At 39.6% G+C, this 19,340-nt stretch overlaps 1 protein-coding gene across 2 annotated transcripts in view; it reads left to right on the top strand.

Annotated features, from left to right (window-relative positions):
- ARMC8 (armadillo repeat containing 8) overlaps positions 1-19,340 on the top strand; it is a 122,762-nt gene that overhangs the window by 32,795 nt on the left and 70,627 nt on the right. For both annotated transcript variants that reach the window (XM_014591443.2, XM_014591444.2), the window contains 3 exons: positions 2,250-2,310; positions 4,478-4,678; positions 9,329-9,424. In XM_014591443.2, coding sequence (XP_014446929.1) covers positions 2,250-2,310; positions 4,478-4,678; positions 9,329-9,424 — 358 coding nt within the window. The remainder of the gene's footprint in view (positions 1-2,249; positions 2,311-4,477; positions 4,679-9,328; positions 9,425-19,340) is intronic.

The raw sequence follows: 19,340 nt of genomic DNA, 5'->3' as shown, positions 1-19,340 counted from the left end.
CACTTTGTGAGAACCAATGGAAAGGAGCCTGAGCTACTGGAACCTATTCCCTATGAATTCATGGCATGATGGGTGTTAAAAATAAGCTAATCTATGGTCTATTAAAAAAAAAAAAAAGTAGTAGTTCAAGTTGATAACCAGGGGCTGATTTCAAAGAATATGGCTTCCTCATCTGTAGAGAAAAAAACAAATGAAAAATCTTTATAGCGGTGATAGTTTATAAGATGGTTATATAAAGTTTCTACTAGCACAGTTCCTGGCTAGTAAAATTCAATACATATTAATTCTTTATTTATCAGCACATGAACAGATATATTATATAGGGTTCCATGCCAAATGAATTGTAGTTTCAGTCTTTAGGAAGCTGTGGCTTTCTAATATTTTCACAAGAATTAGGAATTTTCAGTGAATTATTCAGATCCTTTTTTTGTGTGTATGTTTGTTATTTATTTGGTTGCATACTTTTTGTCTTTAAAACTGTGTATATGTTGGGGCCAGCCCATGGTGCATTGTTAAGGCGGCCAGATCCCCATGACCTGTTGTGCAGATTGGGTCCCAGACCCAGCAACTTGAAAAACACTGCTGGTGTAAATGCATCCATGTCTGAAATCCCAAAAAGAGAAGAGGAGGAAGCAGTTGTAGCATAACCATCCCTGTGGGAGAGAGAATTCTTTCTTTCTTCCCCATCTGTCTCTGGCAAACTCACGTATCCTCTAGCAATTAATATGGCAAAACAAAACAAAAAACTCAGAATTTGACTCTTTGTTAGTGATTTTCTCATATGAATGGTTTCAAATATGCTATGTGGTAACAAGCCTCAAGACAACGATAACATCTAGAAAGGTTTCAGCTCTCTACAGTATAAGTAACAGAATTGTACCAGTTTGTAGACTCTAAACATGGGAGGTTTTCGTTTTCTGCCTAACCTTACTAGAGGGATCTAATTTCATAAAGGAAATTCAGTAACTTAAATCTCTGAAGTACTTAAGGTTTATTGTCTGCCAGTGGGGCACAGACTAATTTTCTTCTTATTCAAAGTCAGATATAATTATGAAGACAAATTATTTTCAGTAGAACCAAACCATTGACTGTTGCCCAGAGCCTCTGCTGGTAAGCTCCGTATAGTTCTTTTCTGACGGATAGCTGTACGAGTTGTGAGCAAAATGCCTCTTCTGTGATAATTTTGCTACTGCTGTTGGATTTGGTATATCCCAATCTAACTTCATTTAAATTGTGGCACTTCATTAACCTTATATTTTAGTGTCTCCCCTTTTAATTATGGAAAATCTCATAAAAGAGGGTCGGGGGTAAACCAACCACTTGTACCTAGCACCTAGTTTCAAAATGTGTCCAGTCCTGAGGCCATTTGTTTTTTGCATGCGTGTCTGCACATGCACTTGCACGCATGCACTTGTATGTGGTATGTTAGACAGCGTCTCTGTGTGTCATGATCCTTCTGCCTCAGCTTCCCAAGTAGCTAGGATTGCAGACGTGGGCCACCACTCTTACTTACTTTCAAACGTTTTCATCTTATGCCAGGAAGTGCGTGTGCTCATTCAAGAGTGAGAGAGCGAGCAGCCTCCCAGTGGGGCAGGGTCATGCCACAGTCGTCTCTCCTCCATTTTGCCGTGCCATCAGGATTTGCGGCATGCACACACATGCACCCAGCATGTTTCTCACGTTACTGGAACAAGATTCAGGCTGCACTTGGCCACATGGGATCCAACTCCCCATGCACAGGGCCTAATCGCTGCTCTTGGTACCAGTCCTTGGCTATTCATTTTTAAAACAATTTTGTAGCGTTTTGTTTGTTTGTTTGTTTGTTTATTTGTTTTTTTTAAATAGCTGGCTTACTATCTATCTATACATATATATATTTCAAGGTTATTTTTTTTAAGAATATTTATTTAATTCCATTTGTTATTATCAGTATTATTATTATTATTTATTTTGACCAGAGAGAGGGAGAAAGAAAGGGAAAGCAAGAAAGCAAGCTGCCAGGTGCAGGACTCGAATCATGGTCTGCCATGTGGGAATCCAGCACCTTTAACCCCCACATTACCTATCTGCCTTATCAGCTTTCTTTGCCTGTCTGACCAAACCTTAGATAACAGAATGTCAAACTCTTTCTCCAGATAAATGATAGTGGCTGAGTTTTTGTTTTTTCGTAAAATCTTCAAGATAGGTCATTTTTCTTTCAAAACTTTAAACCCCAAGCAAAAACTTTACTTTCTGCTTTCTTATTCCAGCTTAACTTACATGTGTAGAGCTGGGGCAATTCGGACAGATGACAACTGTATTGTATTAAAGGTAAGCTAATTAATTTGCTCTTAAAAGCATTAGTTATGTAAGCATTGAATATAGATATTGATACTTATATTTCTTTATGCACATTTGTCACTTTGATATCAATGCATGGCATAAAATAATATGAAAACATCATGCTTTCTTTTCAGTGGGATGCTGTGTAGTTTTAAAAAATTGATTCTAAGTATGTTTTGAAAGTCAAAATGAAATGATTTTTTTCTTTGTCTTAGCTTTTTCATTTTATGGTAATTAAGAGGATGTGAAAATTGTAAAAGTATCCAAAACTCAGATGAAATAGAAAACATTTTAATTCTTGGTTTTCATTATATTTTTAATTCTTGGTTTTCATTATATTTTGAGTACAGTTTTATAGGCAGTTTGCCAGTTCTGCAGATACTTTATGTCATTCAAATAGTTGATAATCAGAAGGCATAATGAGAGAAAATAGGTAATACATGAAAACAACGTTGTCAGCGTTGTCAGACTTCTGATGACGAAAATGGAAGCAGTAATTTCTGCTTATCTGTCCCACAGGATTATTTTTATGATAACTATATTAAATACATTAAGATGTCTTATCAGCTGTAAAGAAGAAAAAAGTGTACATACACTGATTATGTGTCATTTTATGAAGGTGAGATCGTATTGTCTTTGTTCAAAATGCGAATTAAGGATAGAAGGAAATTATGAAGACTAGTATTTACTTTAGTCATTGGTGAAAAGAGTCGATTAATTTAATGAGATCTGAGATCCCCCAAATAAACCAGTCTGCATAGCACACTAGGGCCTTCCATACAAGTGACCTGGTTTATTTTCTTCTCTAAACTTTCTCTTCTTCCTCATTAGTAAAACAAGTTAGCAGTATCTTCTTCATGTAGTCGTGAGTAGTAAATTCAATAATCCATCGATTTATGGTATTGGTAAATATTATTAATTAGCGATGTTAGTATAAAGAAAGAATATGACCTTCTGCTACTAAGTTGTAAAGCCTGAACAAGCCTAATAAAGAAACTAGTACTGAACAAGGACGTGCTAATGTCTGTGGTAAAAATGTAATAGGAACTTAGAACGAAGCACAGTTGACTGCTTCGAGGAGGGCTTCCTGTAATTATCACATGTCATTTTCTTTCTTTCTTTTTTTTTTTTTTTTTTTTTTTTTTTTTTTTGCTATAGGGCACGTGCACTCGCCAGAAAGACAGAGAGAAACAGAGACAGAAAGCGAGAACTCACCCCCCAGGAGGGATGACCACACTGCAATCCCTTCTTCTCCATTCTCCTCTTGGGATCTTAGGCACACACGCACACGCTCCCAATGTGAGTTTAAGCCACCAGGTCCAGGACTTGACTACATGGGTATCCAACAACATAGCCATTATTCCAACTGGTGGTCCCCCTCATATTTCAATTTCTACTTCTACATTATCCTTTATAGTGGATTCATCAGCACTGGAAATAACGCATAGGGTATTTTTTAATTGAGAACCTAATGTCAATAAATTACTAAGACCAGTGCCAGGATATTTGAAGGACCACAGAAGTAAAACTGGACAAAAATTAGTGAATACCACATTCATTCCGGCAAGTTCTGGGGAAAATCTAGCAGCTGTGATTGATGCATTTCACTTACATCGTAGGGCAGTGTGTGGAATCTGAGTAGTGGTAGGTCACCGACTTTCTAAAGCAGTATTTTCTTACCACAAGTATTAACCCCCAAACCAAAAAAGAAAAGTTGTCCTAACTGTGTTACTGACTGAGGAGAAGATAGCAAGTATTTTTAAGGCAAAGTTATTTTTGAGTAAACCGGAATCTCTCTGAGGTCAATAAATACATAGATCAGGCAGAGCCCACAGATATAATTGGACTAGAATTCTTCAATGGCTTGTACAGGCCATACAATAAAAATTAAGTCTTATTGATCACAAAAGCCTAATTAGATCTGTATTAATACAGTTTGATATATTAGAGTTTAGGATCAACAAGTAATTAATCTGCACTGAATTTTGATTTTGCATTTTAATAAAACCTTATATTCTCTGAAAGTCGATAAAGAAACTGCTTGATTACAAACATGACTCCCAGTAAAAACTGTTGAGTTGATTCAGTCACTGGATGCTCATCATCAAACCTTTGCCTTGCCAAAAAGCAAATAAAGACTCTCACTGCCTTTCAGACACTGCCTTGTCTGGTCCGAATGTGCAGTAAGGAGAGGTTGCTGGAGGAGAGAGTCGAAGGAGCCGAGACGCTGGCCTACCTGATTGAACCGGACGTCGAGCTGCAGAGAATCGCTAGCATAACGGACCACCTGATCGCCATGCTCGCCGACTACTTCAAGTACCCCAGCTCAGTGAGCGCCATCACGGACATTAAAAGGGTACGCTTCTCCTTTATAGCGGCTCAAGAGAGGGGTCCGTAAGACGTTTTCTTACTGCTTAAAACTTCGAACCAGTCGATAATTACAGCTCTAAGTCCTTTTAAAGAAAGAACTCTTATCTTTAATAATAACATAGATGATGCTGCTTTGTGAGTTCTTTTTTTTTTAATTCCAGTCTGTTTAATGTTTGTCAGTCATTTTTTTTTCACTAGTCGGATAAGCAGGAAAGAGAAAATCACGTCCCTAACTCCCACGTAAACGTACAAGCTAGTGATGTCTCTAAGCTGGGTATTGGCACTGCATCACAGCCATCTAATCCTACTGAAGGTCCGACTCATCTCTGTTATAGTCGCATCCTTTAAGTCGAGGGTGATCTTTGTGACAGGTGACTGAGTTCCCTCATTTTATTCTCTACTACAGCCTTTCTTTCTTTTTCTGCTTTTGTTTTGTTTTGTTTTGTTTTGCTACTTTTTTTCCATTTTCTCTTTCCTTTTTTCAAGTTTTTGCTGTGCTTTAACCTGTTAGTAGCAGCTAGTGTACCATTTCACCTCTATTTTGGGACCATCAGGGGCCAAATTGTGTGAGCATTTCCTGAGAATATAGATGCCTTTGAATGGGTAGAAGTACTTCTGACTTGCTGCTTCTCAGCCTGTTTCCCATATCCATTTCTCTAAGCATGACAGATCTTAAGAGAAAGTTTACTGAAGGAACTTGAGGTCCAGGGAGCATCATCTTTTAATTAGCGGTCAGTTCTATTTCATGAATGCGACATTTTTTTAATTTTCTTCTCTTTGATATTTGCTTCTTTTGCTGCTGCTGCTTTTTATTTATTTGTTTGTTTACTTATTTATTTATTGAGAGGGTTTCGCTATAAGGCGTGTGCGCTCGCCAGACAGACAGAGACAGACATAGAGACAGAAAGCGAGAAATCACCCCCGAGGGGGGATGGTCACGCCACAATCCCTTCTCCTCCATTCTCTTCTCGGGATCTTGGGCACGCACGCACACGCGCCCGGTGTGTTTTAAGCCACCGGGTCCGGGACGCAAACCGCGGTGGACAACGTGGGAGTCCAGCAACATAGCCATTACGCTAACTGCTGGTTCCCTATTTATTTATTTTTAAAATTTTGGCCAGAGGGCACATGTACTTGCCTGAGAGACACAGAGAAAGCAGGGTAAAATGGGAAGTCACGTGTTGGGGGATGGCCATACCGCAATCCCTTCTCCTCCATTTCTTTCCTGTCGGAGTTCTGGGTGTGCACGCACATGAGCCCAGCATGTTTTCAGAACAGTGTATCCGGGACTCAAACCATGTAGTCGGCCATGTGGGATCCAGTACCTTAACTACCAGCCATTGGCTGGCGTATCTTCTTTCTTCCTTTCTTTTTAAATAATTATTTAATTTTACTTATTATTACTATTATTATGTAATTTGACCAGAGAGAGAGAGAGACATCTAGAGAATGGGAAAGTGAGAAAGCAGGCCTTCAGGTCTGGGACTCTAACCATAGTTGGCCATGTGGGAGTCTAGTGCCTTAACCGCTATGCCACCTACCAGCCTCTATTTACTTTGTTATTTAAAGTTTATTTATGTTGGGACCAGCAGATGGCATAATGATTACATTTCTGGACTCCCATGTTGTCGACCATGGTTTGAGTCCGGGACATGGCAACTTAACTCACACTGGGCTCATGTGAATGTACCAAGAGGAGAGTGGAGGAGAGGGGATCGTGGTGTCACTATCCCCCCCCACAGAGGTTGATTTCTTGCTTTCTCTCTGTCTGTCCAGCGACCCCACCTGCCCTACAGCAAAAATCTCTAAAAAAAAAAAAAATGGTATTCATTTCCTCCACGAGCAGGAGAGAGAGGACTAGCCAGCACCCCCAGCAGTGTCTCAGTGCCACAGCCCACCCTTCCTCTCATCTCACCCAGCCCAGGATCACAGGCAGGTGTGTGCCGCATCTTCAGGGAAGGAAGTCTCTGGATACAAACCTGGAACTTGCCTCTGTCAGTCTCATAGAGTCACTTTTACTGCTGTACCACCATCCAGCCCCAGTATATTTATTTTTTAAAGAACTATTTATTTAATTATATTTATTATCATTATTTTTAACTTGACCAGAGAGAGACAGAGAGAGAAAAAGGGAAAGTGAGAAAGCAGGCCGCCAGGTCCAGGACTCAAACTGCAGTCGGCCATGTGGGAATCCAGCACCTCAATCACCACGCCACCAACTGGCCCCGGCCACAATATTTTTGATGCCAGTGGTCCCAGTTCTCTTGCTCTCCCTCATGCTTCAGAGTTCCAGAAAACCTCATCTGGTAGGCAACTGTTCACTTGCATTTAATGTTGAGAATAAACTACTAAGAGTATGGGATTTGTTTGTCTTAGGAAGGCCTAAAGGAGCCGGCGGTGATGTCTGCATTAGTAGTGTGCATTGCCCTCTGTGTTAACATTTCTGCCCTTCAGTAGTTTAGCTTTCCCAGGATAGGTGGTGGTTGCATCAAACCAGTGACCTTGTCTGTTTTACCTCGGGCCACTTGTTCACATGAACACAGCAGTTTCTTAGCAGTGCAATGACACATGAGCGAGCCCTCGCTGTGGCCTCAGGAACACCCTCCGGTGACCACCCAGCAAGGCAGATAGAGTGCTTCCGTGGGCATGAGAGGAAGGAAACGGTCATTCATTCTCATTACAATAAAACTACAGTGATGATAACTTTTATTTTTTTGGAGAGGTTTTTGCTGTAGGTTGTGGGTGCTCACCAGAAAGACAGAGAGAAAGCGAGAAATCACCCCCCAGGGGGGATGGTCATGCCACAGTCCCTTCTCCTCCATTCTCCTCTTGGGATCTTCGGCCCGCAAGCACATGTGCCCGGTGTGAGCTTTAAGCCACCCAGTCTGGGACTCAGACCACGGTAGACTACATGGGAGTCCAGTGACATAGCCATTGCTTTAACTGCTGGTCCCAGTAATGATAACATTTAATGATCTAATGCCAAACTTGAGAGTAATTGTCCTGTTATTTTTCATTTTGATGATGGATTGTCCTAAGGTTTCTGACCACAGAAGTGGAGACACCAAGCCCACAGAGAGGGAGAAGCCCCATGTTAATAAGTGTGTGATTTCCGTGGTATGTTAGTCAGCATTGTGTGCCATGACTATAATGTAGTCAAGACTTTAAGAATAGGTTAGAACTTGCCGAGATGTGGACAGTTTATTGGTAAGTTCCTCTCATAACCCGTCAGTGCTTACTTTGGGCAAAACATTTTTGGAAATTCTCTTATGGAATTGCCTTGGAAGCCACCCTGAATGAATTGTTTTGTAACTATATTTTTATAAAGTTTATTTGTTATGCTAAATGATAAGTACCTAACTGGATTTTTGTGTCTTCACATACCAAGATAGGTGACAACTAACTTGAAGCTCTCTTGGTTGGTAAAGCTGTCGCATTGTCTGGGTCTTCTAGGTAGTATGTCAGTCAGTCAGCTCGTAAGATGTTTCAGAAGAGGGTCTTGGGATGTTATGAATAACACAACTTAGGTCCTAAGTTAATTCCTTCGTTTGGATGAATGAGTTATGGCTTTTGGTTATAAAATTATTTTTATCACTGATATGCCTCATTCGTAGTTATCGAAAGTGTCCTGAGAAAATGCTTATATTTCGTTGCGTGGTAGTTTGGTAATAAATCGTCTGTATGGAAGAACTGATAACTCTGAAAGCCATTTGCACATGTTCGTAAGATCTTATTCATTTCCTCATACCAATAAATTAACAATTTTCTTTAAAAAAAAAAAAAAAGAAAGAGAGCCATACTCTAAGCATAAATCCCAGATAATTGTAATAGGTAACAGTGATTATCCTTGTTCATAAGGGGTTTTCACAGGGATTCCTGGTTTCTAAAGCCTGTTTAAATGGTGAAATAAGGCTGGCTTTGCTCTTCATGTCTGAAAGCTAGAGAAAACTTCTTGAACACAGTGTTGTGATCTCTCTCAAAACACCGTTGCCTGGCACCACAAAGGCCTGCGTGTGCCTTCGTTTTGAGGAGAGCGTTGGGAAGAGCCGTTGTAAGTGAGCATCATTGCACCAGAACTACCAGGACGCACAGCAGGTTTTCATGCAGCAGTGTCCAGTGTGTGGTGGTCACTTTTTTTGTTTTTTCTTTTTTTTTTAGAGATTTTTGTTATAGGGCGCATGCGCTCACCAGAAAGACAGAGAGAGACAGAGAGACAGAAAGTGAGAAATCATCCCCCAGGGGGGATGGTCATGCCGCAATCCCTTCTCCTCCATTCTCCTCTTGGGATCTTGGGCACACACACACACGCGGCTGGGGGGAGTTTAAGCCACTGACTCCAGGACTTGAACCGCTGTTGACTACGTGGGAGTCCAGCAATATGCCATTACGCCAGCTGCTGGTCCCGTGGTGGTCACTTTTTGACAGAAGTAGACTAGATGCCTTTTAGGTTATGCTGGAATAGACACAAGTGGTCTCAGTTATATCAGAGCAGAGCTCCAGAACAATGGGGAGTCAATGGTAGCACTAATACGTTAATAGTTGTTAACAATAGATATTTTTCAATTCTACACAACTAATTTTATTGAAAATCTAATTTGTGGACTGAATTGGAGCATTCGTTTCCCTTTGCCCATAGCTTGATCATGACTTAAAACACGCTCATGAACTCCGCCAGGCTGCATTCAAGCTCTATGCTTCTCTTGGAGCAAATGATGAAGACATCCGGAAGAAGGTGAGTCTGGGAGAGGGGCGTCCCCCAGTCCTGACAGCCAGCAGGCAGGGAGTGACGTCAACCTGAAAGTCGTGGTGAAGAGCACTAACAGTGACTGTTTGAATATAATAAAGCAGAGTGACTAAAGGCATAATTGAAGAATGAATGGGACCCGGATTTGGGGGGTTGTTTGTTTTTAGAACATAGAGTGGCATGGCCGTGTGGAATGACAAATCACTGGTGTGCTTTTTTTGTGTCATTAATATGGATTATTATGTTGCACATTTTTGCATGTGTTCTGATAAAAACCAATTCTAGCACTGTGAAGCTTCAGACACCTTGAAAGACCTAACACTAGAATTGTAAATGTTATTTATGGAAATATCTTCCAATGCCCTGGAGAAATTCAAATCTCTATTGTATATTGTTCTCTGATATGTGGCTTAGTTTTATGTTTGATTTTTTTAATTTTATTTTGCTACTGTGCAAGTTTAATGTGAATAAAATCTTTGTGGAATGATGATTTTATGTTTAGTGAGTGGTCATCTGAATTTCCCAGCTCCCCCAAAATGTATCGCTGGTACAGCATCCTTCTTACCACAGCCTAGTCCAACACGGAACGCCTGTTCTTTACGTGAATGTTCCTAGGCAGGACGTGGAGTACAGTGATAAGTTCTGACCTGGTGCCCTTCACAAACCAAAGGCTGCAGTTTACCACTCAGAAACATATGTAACCTAGTTAATTCCACATGGGCTCTGACACCAGCACACGTGTTCTCTCCTAAGGAGCCAGAGCAGAAAGAGCAAAGTGGGCGTTGTTTACTGCACACGACAGTTCCCTAAATCTTCCCCTCGACACTGTACGGTATTTTAAGGAGCATTGTGAGAAGTCACAAAGTATGGGAGTTTATCATGATTTAGAGAGGTGCTTGAGGTCTCTAGAAGAAAATGGAGCAATTTTAAATTTGTTGAGAGAAATTGAAAAGGGCCCATCCTTGAAGAAATTGAAATAATAGCAATAAGATGAGATGTGTTGAGTAAGTTTAAAATCTGCAAAAAGCACAATAAGCTAAATGTTTTCCATGTATCTCAGTTTTGTTAAGAAGGTATTTTTGACCTGAAGTGTTTTTTAGTACATGCCGGTGGAAATCGCTTTTGACACCTCCAAGCTTTCGCTTGTAAATGTTACTTCAAGGCAGACATACCGGTAGTATGATACTCCCTTTGTCTAAACAGATTTATGGATGTTGATGCTAATATGTTTTGTCCTAAATATTTAGGTACATGGTGTATCACAAGGGAAGAGATTTTTATGGCAAATTATACATAAAAAACATCTTTTTAAAAATTGACATGGACTGTATAATTCAAATGCATAATGATTTGGTTTGGGACGGCTATTAGGGCCCATTGGGAACAGAAGTATCTTATCGTTCTTATAGCTTCAAAAGCCCTATCATGGACTGAAATGTAGATAGACAGATGGACCGTAATGGGGGAAATAGGATTTCCATGTGTACTTCTTTGTACTTTTTTGTTAATAAACTATTGTTTTGGAATTAATGACTTAATTTGTGATAACATGTTCTAGAAATACTTGCTACGTAACAGTCTAATTAGTAGTAAATTAACACCTGTATTCCTAATGTGTATCATTTCCTGATTTAGGCTAACTTCTGGTCATTTCTGTAGAAAGATGAAAAATAAAGAACAAGTTATAATTATTAACTTTAGTTTTTTTTGTGGTAAAGAAAAGATACTGTGACATTCTTATGTAATGGGGAATATGTAGTATTTCTAGGAAGCTATTTAATTTCTGGGAAATTAAACGTTTGGATAATTTACATAGTAACTGCTGAAGAGAGAAACTGTAAAATTGAAAATACAAAGTAATTCTGTAGTAAAACATGCTCCAAGACCAGTCGTAGGGCTGGGAAGTTCTTCTTTTCAGAGTAAGTAACTTTTCCTTGAATGCATTTATTTGTTTTTCTTTTTATGCCTAAATAATTATTTGGATAGATTTTCTTTGCTTTCTCCGTGGAATATTTATTACTCTTTTATACTTAATACCTTATGAACTTTGATTGTATTCGATTTTTGTATTGATTCTTAAAGCACAATGTTTATTATTGTTTTTCAAATGCAATATCTGCTTGGTAAGATAGAATTTCAGTTAACTGAGTTAACAAGTAGAGAATCTCTGAAAGACATTTCAAAAACTATAGCCGCCCTCTTCAGAAAAGGGGGAGTTTCTTATGTTCATTAAATTGAAAATGATAATTTAATTCAGTAAATACAGTAAATGCTATGTATCCCACTACTCTATTATGGCCAATAAAGAATAAGAAACCAAATGAAGAAAACAAAACAGGTAAAGACAGTGAGAGGCATGCACAGTAGCAAAAGACACCCACCTTCTCTGTTCATAGAATTGCTTTTCTCTATCTTTGTGCTTCTAAAAACTTCTAAAGGCCTGCTACATTTTCACTTTTGAGGCCTTCTCTTAGGGCTGGACAGTGCTAAAATGAAGGCCACACCTGTAGATCACCCCTGCCTCAGAGCAGTGTCAATGTAGTCCCATTAAAAGAACCAACTGAGCAGTGGTACCTAGAACCTAACAGGCACTCAGTAGGTGTTTGTTGAATAAACATAAAAATGAAAATGCAAAAATTATACACAGAGTGATATTTCCTTTAACATATCTGGATCTTTATGTGAAAATCATTTTGACACCTCTAAATATCTATCTTAATGTATCTTTCTAGGCAAAGTTGGTATTCTAGTTTGTAGCTTTGCATTCTTTATCACTCCGTGGCATACTTGCAAACTTCCTAATTTCTCATGGTGTCATGACAGCTAGAGTGACGAGGATGGTGCTGGTGGACAGAGGTCTGCTGGTGACAATGGAAAGCATTATCATGGACTGAGACGTGAAGAGGGAGAAGCCCAGGAAGAGATGGAGGGCCACAGCTGTGCCCAGCAATGTTGAGCTTAGCATTCAGATTACCCGTGATGATTGACTCTGACTCTAAATGAATCTTGGTTAGAGAAAGTAAAGGTACAGGCAGGAGAGAGGGGCAGGAGAAGGGCCCAGAACGCACTGGCAGTGACTGCCCTGACACAGCAGTGCTAAGTAAGAATTAGGTCGAGTCTCAGCCAGGTGGAAAGCCTACTCTTTTATAGTAGCTTTTACTACCTATGAATGCAGAAGTCTAGTTAGTAGGTAGCGAGAAGGAAAGAAGCCAATGTCACGCATTGACAGATAGGTAGATTAACAGACTTTTCACTACTGGCACCCCCAGTCAGTGGTGAAGCCATGCCGAGACAGCAGTGGAAAACAACCTGGTTTTCAGACCAGTTCTTTCATAACAAAGAATTGCTTTTATGAAGGCCATTATGTATTGAGTTGTAGTAAAGTCGTGACACATTTTGCATAGAAAAATACGTCATGACTTTTCCGAGGACCCAATACTGGATTGGTACCTATTGATCATCAGGCTGGAAGTTAAAGAAGGATTCCCTTTACTCTTGAAGGAACTAGCGTACTTTTTCAGAACTATTAGGAAGTATAAATAGAAGAAAATTAGAAATAGTAAAATAAAAATTGAAATGAAAAAAGTAATACATTAACCAGGATGCTTTTATTTCTGATAAAAATAAACACATTGTAAATGTTAAGTGAAGGACGTATTGTAGTCTTTGCTCATCTGGGGCATCTGACCAGTTGGGCCTTTGAGAAGACTTTCTTCTTAATTTGAATACTTGTATTTAGCCGACGATCCCTTTTAAGAAACTAGAATGTAAGCTCCATGAGAGCAGGGGTTTGTTGTTTTGTTCATTCCTGTATTCCTAGCATCTACAAAATTGTCTGTGCATAGTTGACAATAAATATTTGAAGGATGGATGAATGAAAAAAGAAAAAAGAATAACCAGCTGAATGAGCCATATTGTAAAATTGCATTATTAAGTATGCATTATCAAATGATAATATGGCCCTGTCTGTACTCTTAAACTTTCCTAACCTTACTGTGACTCTATGTCCATGTAAAGAGAGGAGTTTGTAAATGGGAGAAATACGCATTATTCATAGAGGCAAGGGGTTCTGTACCTCCACAGTGTAGAGAAAATGCAGGAAATTTCATTTTTCAACAACAGGCCATCTCATGAGTATATCTTCCACCTGTTTGGATATAGATAAAGAAATCAGGTTTTGTGATAGAGTACTTGCTTCATTTTGAAGTAATTTTGACCATAATTTCTTAATTAGAAAATATGTAGGGGCTTTTGTTTGTTTCTAAATGTGTGATTTTTTTAAAAAAAATTATAGTATTCACAGGTATGAGTCCAAAACAGATTTTCTAAGGATAAAAGTATAATTCGGTTTATAGAAATAACTGGACTCCAGGAATCAATCTATACTGTGAAGTGGTAGATACCTGTATAAAATATCTTCTTCGTTAATGAATGTCTGGTTTTAAAAGGTTGGTAATGTAATTCAATTCTACTTAGACTGATTGAAAGAATGATTTGGAACCAATTAAAATGGACATCTATGGGGCTATCTTTGAATCAGTTTGGAGTTTAATAGACTAAATTTGGGGTCATTTTTAATATTTTCCAAATGCTTTTCATTTTACATTTTGAAGACTTAAAAACATGAATCTTAAGTTCTTGTTCCTTGAAGGGGGGAAAGTCATCAAATACAGTGACTTATGTGACATATAAAGAAAGAGCCAAGGGTGGGTGTTTTTCCTTTTTAAACCGGACTTTTTTATTTTTTTGAGAAGTATAGATAGACAGAGGAAATTAAGAAAGAATGAGAATTTATCTTATTTCTTCTTCCTAGAAGAGGAAGTTATTTCTGCAGAGTCATTGTAAAGATAAAATGTATCTAAGACAGCACAGCTCCTGCCATGTAGGGAGTACTCAGTGAATTAAAGCATTTACTAGACTATTTTAAATTACTTCAGGGAAGACTAAATATAAATATATATTTTAAAGAGTATTAGAAAAAAAGGTGAATAACATCAGAAGTACAAATGAGACATGCTTGCAATGAAGAAAGTGGTTTTGTGCTATAAATTTCCAGATATTTATCCCAGCAGGAAAATACCTATATTTAGAAACATAGGCTATTTCTGTAGAGTGTCTCTTGTGAGTGACAAGATACTTTCTTTGTCTTATAATTTTATTTTAAAATGTGTTTAAAATACTGATTTTTAAGAGTTTCTGTTGTCATCACAAGCCCTCCAAAGCACCAAATAATTGGTTAAAATCCATAAATAAAGATGTCTTGAGAAAGGTAAGAAGACCAGATTCTAACTTTTGCTATCTAAGTGTTACTGTCCATGGTTATCATGGAGCTCATTTTTTCAGAGTAATCATTCATATGAAACCATGTCCTGGATATATATGTTCACATTTTGAACAAATAAAGATTTTTTTTTTCAGTACTTCTAAGGCTATATCAAAGTATATTCGTAAATTCAGGTCGGTTTTTCTTAATATTGTTTTGCTACCTCAAAAGCTTGCTAAGCATTCACTTTAGACACATTTATTTGTTATACTTTGATTTTATTACTAGCTAGTTTTGTGGGTAACAGTATAAATGCACTGTGAATTTATATCTTTAGCTGTTTTGTAAAATTCAGTCATCTGAAATGCATCAGGAAGATGCAGGGTTCTTTCTAAGCTTTAGCCTACATATTGAAACAAACATCTTGAACATTTTGAACGTAGCACCCTTCAAGGACTTGGCTCTGCTACTGAATAGCAGTAGATGCAGCCAGGATTCTTAATTCCTTGACGTAATCTGTGGTTAAATTGTTAGTTATCTTCTTAAAGTTAACCTACCAAAGAATTTTAAATGAACCCTGCATCATATGTCCGTGATGGTAAGTATTTTTAAAGAGATAACCACGTCAGGACCAGGTTTTGCCACTCGCCCACAGTTTAGAGACCCTGGGTCTTCAGCATAACGAAGGCTATATGTATAATAGAGGTATTTATAAAGTAAAGTAACAGATTTATTTCAGAGTTTAATTAAATGGAGACATAAAATTAAATGTCATACTGTTAGTAGTATGTAGTTGCTTAAACCATTGAATTATAATTGTTCTCTTTTTTAAAGTATGAAGTACAAGTTATTTATTTTATTATTGGATCTCTGGGAAAGTTCTGATGCATTTTTGCATAGAGAAATGGGTCATGACTTGCCCAACAACGTAGCAGTGTATAGCCTACTTAAAAGACTCAGATATCTGACAAACCAAGACATGGGCAATGCTCTTTATCAGGTCTGTAAGGTGAACATTAGTGACTTAGTTGAGTTTACCGAGAATACTCTATCCAGAAATGAATGAAATGTTTAGATAATTTATTGTCTGTGGAGTAGTGACCTTGAAAAGTTGGGTTCGAAGAAGCAGGATTGTTGCTACGCTCTTTCCTATCACTAAAGTGCCTGTACAAGGGCTGGCAAGCTACCACACAGTCATTCTGTAGCCTACAACGTAAGAATGGGTTTTGAACTTTTTAAATTAAGAAAAAGTCTAAAGAAGGCTATTTCCTGACATACGAAAAGTAAATTAAGTTTGTGTCGGTGAAGTTTTACCGTACGGCCAGTTCATTTGTGTGTTGCCTGTAACTGTTTTGCACTACCAGGGCAGGCTGAGTGGTTGCAGCAAGATCGTATGATCCACAAAGCCAGAAATACTTGGTGACTGGCTCTCGCAGGGCAAGTTCACCTACCCTGTGCTGATACTGCACAGCTAAATAGAAACCAAACCAGTAAGGTGAAAAACTATACTCTGTTTGCCTCTCTGTACTGAGCTATAGAAGGAGAGGGGGCCCCGCCAAAGCCAGGAGGGGGCAAGGCCAGTTCGGATGAAATTTCTGAAGAAAGGCACTAGTAAGTGTTGGCAGTGTGACATTGTCAATGGATACCTCCCTGCCTGCTTACGACAGGTGACCCTAGACAAATTACGTAAAAAATTTGGCTTTATGTTAAGAGATATTTTTCAAATCTGTGTATTAACAAAGTTGCCTGAATAAGAGTTTTCACCACGCCCAAGAGAAAAATAGACCTAGTTCATTTATTATTAAGCAAATATCTATTAATTCTTTGCTAAATGTAAAGCACCGTGTTAGGTAGTAATGGACATGAAAAAAATCATATAACTGAGATGCTTACATCAAGGGATCATCTCTCTGAGAAGCTCAAATCAAGATAGATGTAGCAGCTACCACTGAGCACTTCCGGCGTGCTAGGCCCTGCATGAAGCATTAGCACACTTCTCTCTTAAACCTCACCTCACCCTGTGAGAGAAGCTGTTGCTGATCAGGAAACAGGCAATTTGACCAAGGCCACCCCCCTAGTTACATGTGAGAGCCTCCATCTGACCCCCGTTCCTCTGACTATAGCCTTTGCTCCTAACCTTCACTTTCCTCATGTAAGATTAAGTGCCATCATTGGAGCCAAATTATGACATTAGAATGGCAGGAAGTGTCACAGAAGACTGAGTTGGGAGAACGTGGAATATAGCTTCATAGTGTGTATTCCCTGGTTGCAAAGCATCTGATTCTGAAAAACATCATGTCTCTCACATAGTTTTTTCATAATAAATGGGTCATGAAATGCTTTAATTTATTTGTCCTTGCATCATATAGCATTAATGATGTAACCTCGTGTATACCCAGGAATGAAGCAGAAGACTGGTGTGTACCTTACAAACGCTTATAATTTGAAGCAGCCAGGAGATGACCCTACACTCAAATCGCCGTAGAGTCACTCCAGAGCTGCCTCCTGTGTCCACATAGAGCCAGTTTTGTCATAAAGTATATACCCAGAGGTGATTAAGATAAGAATGTAATTGAAGTAGACTATTATGAATGAGTCTGGAAAATTCCATCTCTCTCTGTTTTTTGTTTTTTTGCTGTAGGGTGAGTGCCAGAGAGAGAGGGAGGAAAGTGAGATGTTCCCCCTCCCAGGGAGGATGGCTATGCCCCTCTTCATTCTCTTGGGATTTGGGGCATACATGCGCCGGTCGGGAACTCAAACCACGCAGCTGGTCATGTGGGATCCAGCCACCTTAACCACGCTGCTGGCTGACCCATGGAAAGTCCATCTCTTATTTGAAAGCTTTCTTGCCTTCTTCTAAAATATTAAGATAATTTGTTTCAGAAGTTTTGACCCATATAATCAGGAGTCTCATTATCTCTGTTTTTTCTGTATCCATTTCAGTTTTTCTAAGGGTACCGTCTAGATGTGATTACATTATAAATTATTCCATTGAGGAAGTGTATAGAATTAACGATGTCATTGAGGTACTATTCCAGCATTGGATTTTGTACATACCTTCCTTACGTAATAGATTTAAACTGGAGGCAATGTTTTGAAATCCTTGGATCTTCTCTCGGTCGCTCTGTGGTTGAGCTGTGTTTATCGCTAGAGTGTAAGCTAAGTAAAGGCAGTGTGGCCTACTTGAGTTGTTATACTTACTTCTCCTGAGTAAACTCTGCCCTTCTCCAGGGCAGTCAAGACGGAGTGTGTGGCTGCGTGTACAGGGGGACGGGCTGACCCCTGTAAGTGCACCATCTTTCTTGAGGCAGAGCATCCTTCACAGCCCTGGGGCGGCAGATGGGGGAAGTGGGAGGAGGTTTCTAATTCTGTTGTTTGAATTATAATTTACAGGGTATAATTCAGTGACTTCGAGTTCTATTGGGCCATTAAGCAATGGTGATTGAACTTTAAAAATTGGATTCTTACATGTAGAGAAGTACTTTTACACAACATAGGTACTTCTGACAGAGTACCTATGTACTTTTGGGTTTAGGGGAAGGAGAAGTTGCCCCAAGAGAGCGTTCACTTTTTCCCAAAGTATCAGAAAGCTTAGAACTCTTTGAATGTTTCTTCTGAACATTTCACATAGTCCAATTAAGAAAATAAAGAGGTCCTGAGGTAGGAATTACAGAGTATCATTTAGAGAGGATTAAAAGCAAAGATGAGAATACAGACGCTTAAGAAAGGGCCCACCATACAACCTGTCCTTCGTGTTCCATGCCAACCAGTGGAGTGATCGCTTGGCAATGACCCCAGACAGGGACAGGCTTGATGTTCATTTAGTTCCGCGCCTTTGAGAGAGGGACTGCAGGAGCCCCCAGATCAACGCATGTCACCTTCTCTTCTGGTTCTCTAGCTGAGAGAAGACACACTGCCACCTCCTCCCCTGCCCTACACAGTGTCTCCCAACGCTGTGTGCTTGACCCCAGATCATGGAGTTAGAGAAATGTGCGCAGTGAGTGGACAACGATTGGAAACGGGAGAGAGGCGAAGAGATACTAACATTTCCTAAGACGCGGTGATCTGCTCTAAGGGGAGCTGAGCATCTTCTGTTTCTCCTAGAAAAAGTCTTTGGTAAAAACTGCCCTTTATATTTACCAGAGGAGAATGTCAGAACTGTTTAAAATCGGAGCAGTGGCAAAGCTGTTACGCAGACAGGCTGCAGTCGGGGTGGCCTTCAGTTCAGGGAACAGGTAGTTGAGCTCGTGGCCTCAGGGTGGCAGAACGTTCGCTTCACTTGGTCAGTACCTGCAGAAGTTAGGTGCTGAGCCCAGAATGGAGATCAGGGGTAGGAAATTGAAGTCAGGTAACACAATCACACGGTTTCCTCCCCGTTTTCTCTCGGCTTATCTTCATTGGCTTGCAGCCTCTCTGACTGACCTTTGCCATTTGCACCCCCAGCCAAAGCTGAGTCATTGATGTGTCCTTTTCTTCTCCTGGAGGTGTGCCACTGCACCTGGCTCTTCAGGTAGACTAAAACTGGAACCCTGGCCTCCCCTGTGGCTTCCGCCTGCTGAGAAGCAGAGTCATGGGGCAGGCGCTATTGTGCTGGGTCAGATGAGGCTGTTTGTAAGGACTCTTCCGCGCCTGCCACTACCC

This window comes from Tupaia chinensis, unplaced genomic scaffold (assembly GCF_000334495.1).
Source record: "Tupaia chinensis unplaced genomic scaffold, TupChi_1.0 Scaffold000574_1, whole genome shotgun sequence".
Lineage (NCBI taxonomy): Eukaryota > Metazoa > Chordata > Mammalia > Scandentia > Tupaiidae > Tupaia > Tupaia belangeri.
The sequence above is the reverse complement of the archived record's forward strand: the minus strand, read 5'-3'. Positions and strand labels throughout refer to the sequence as shown.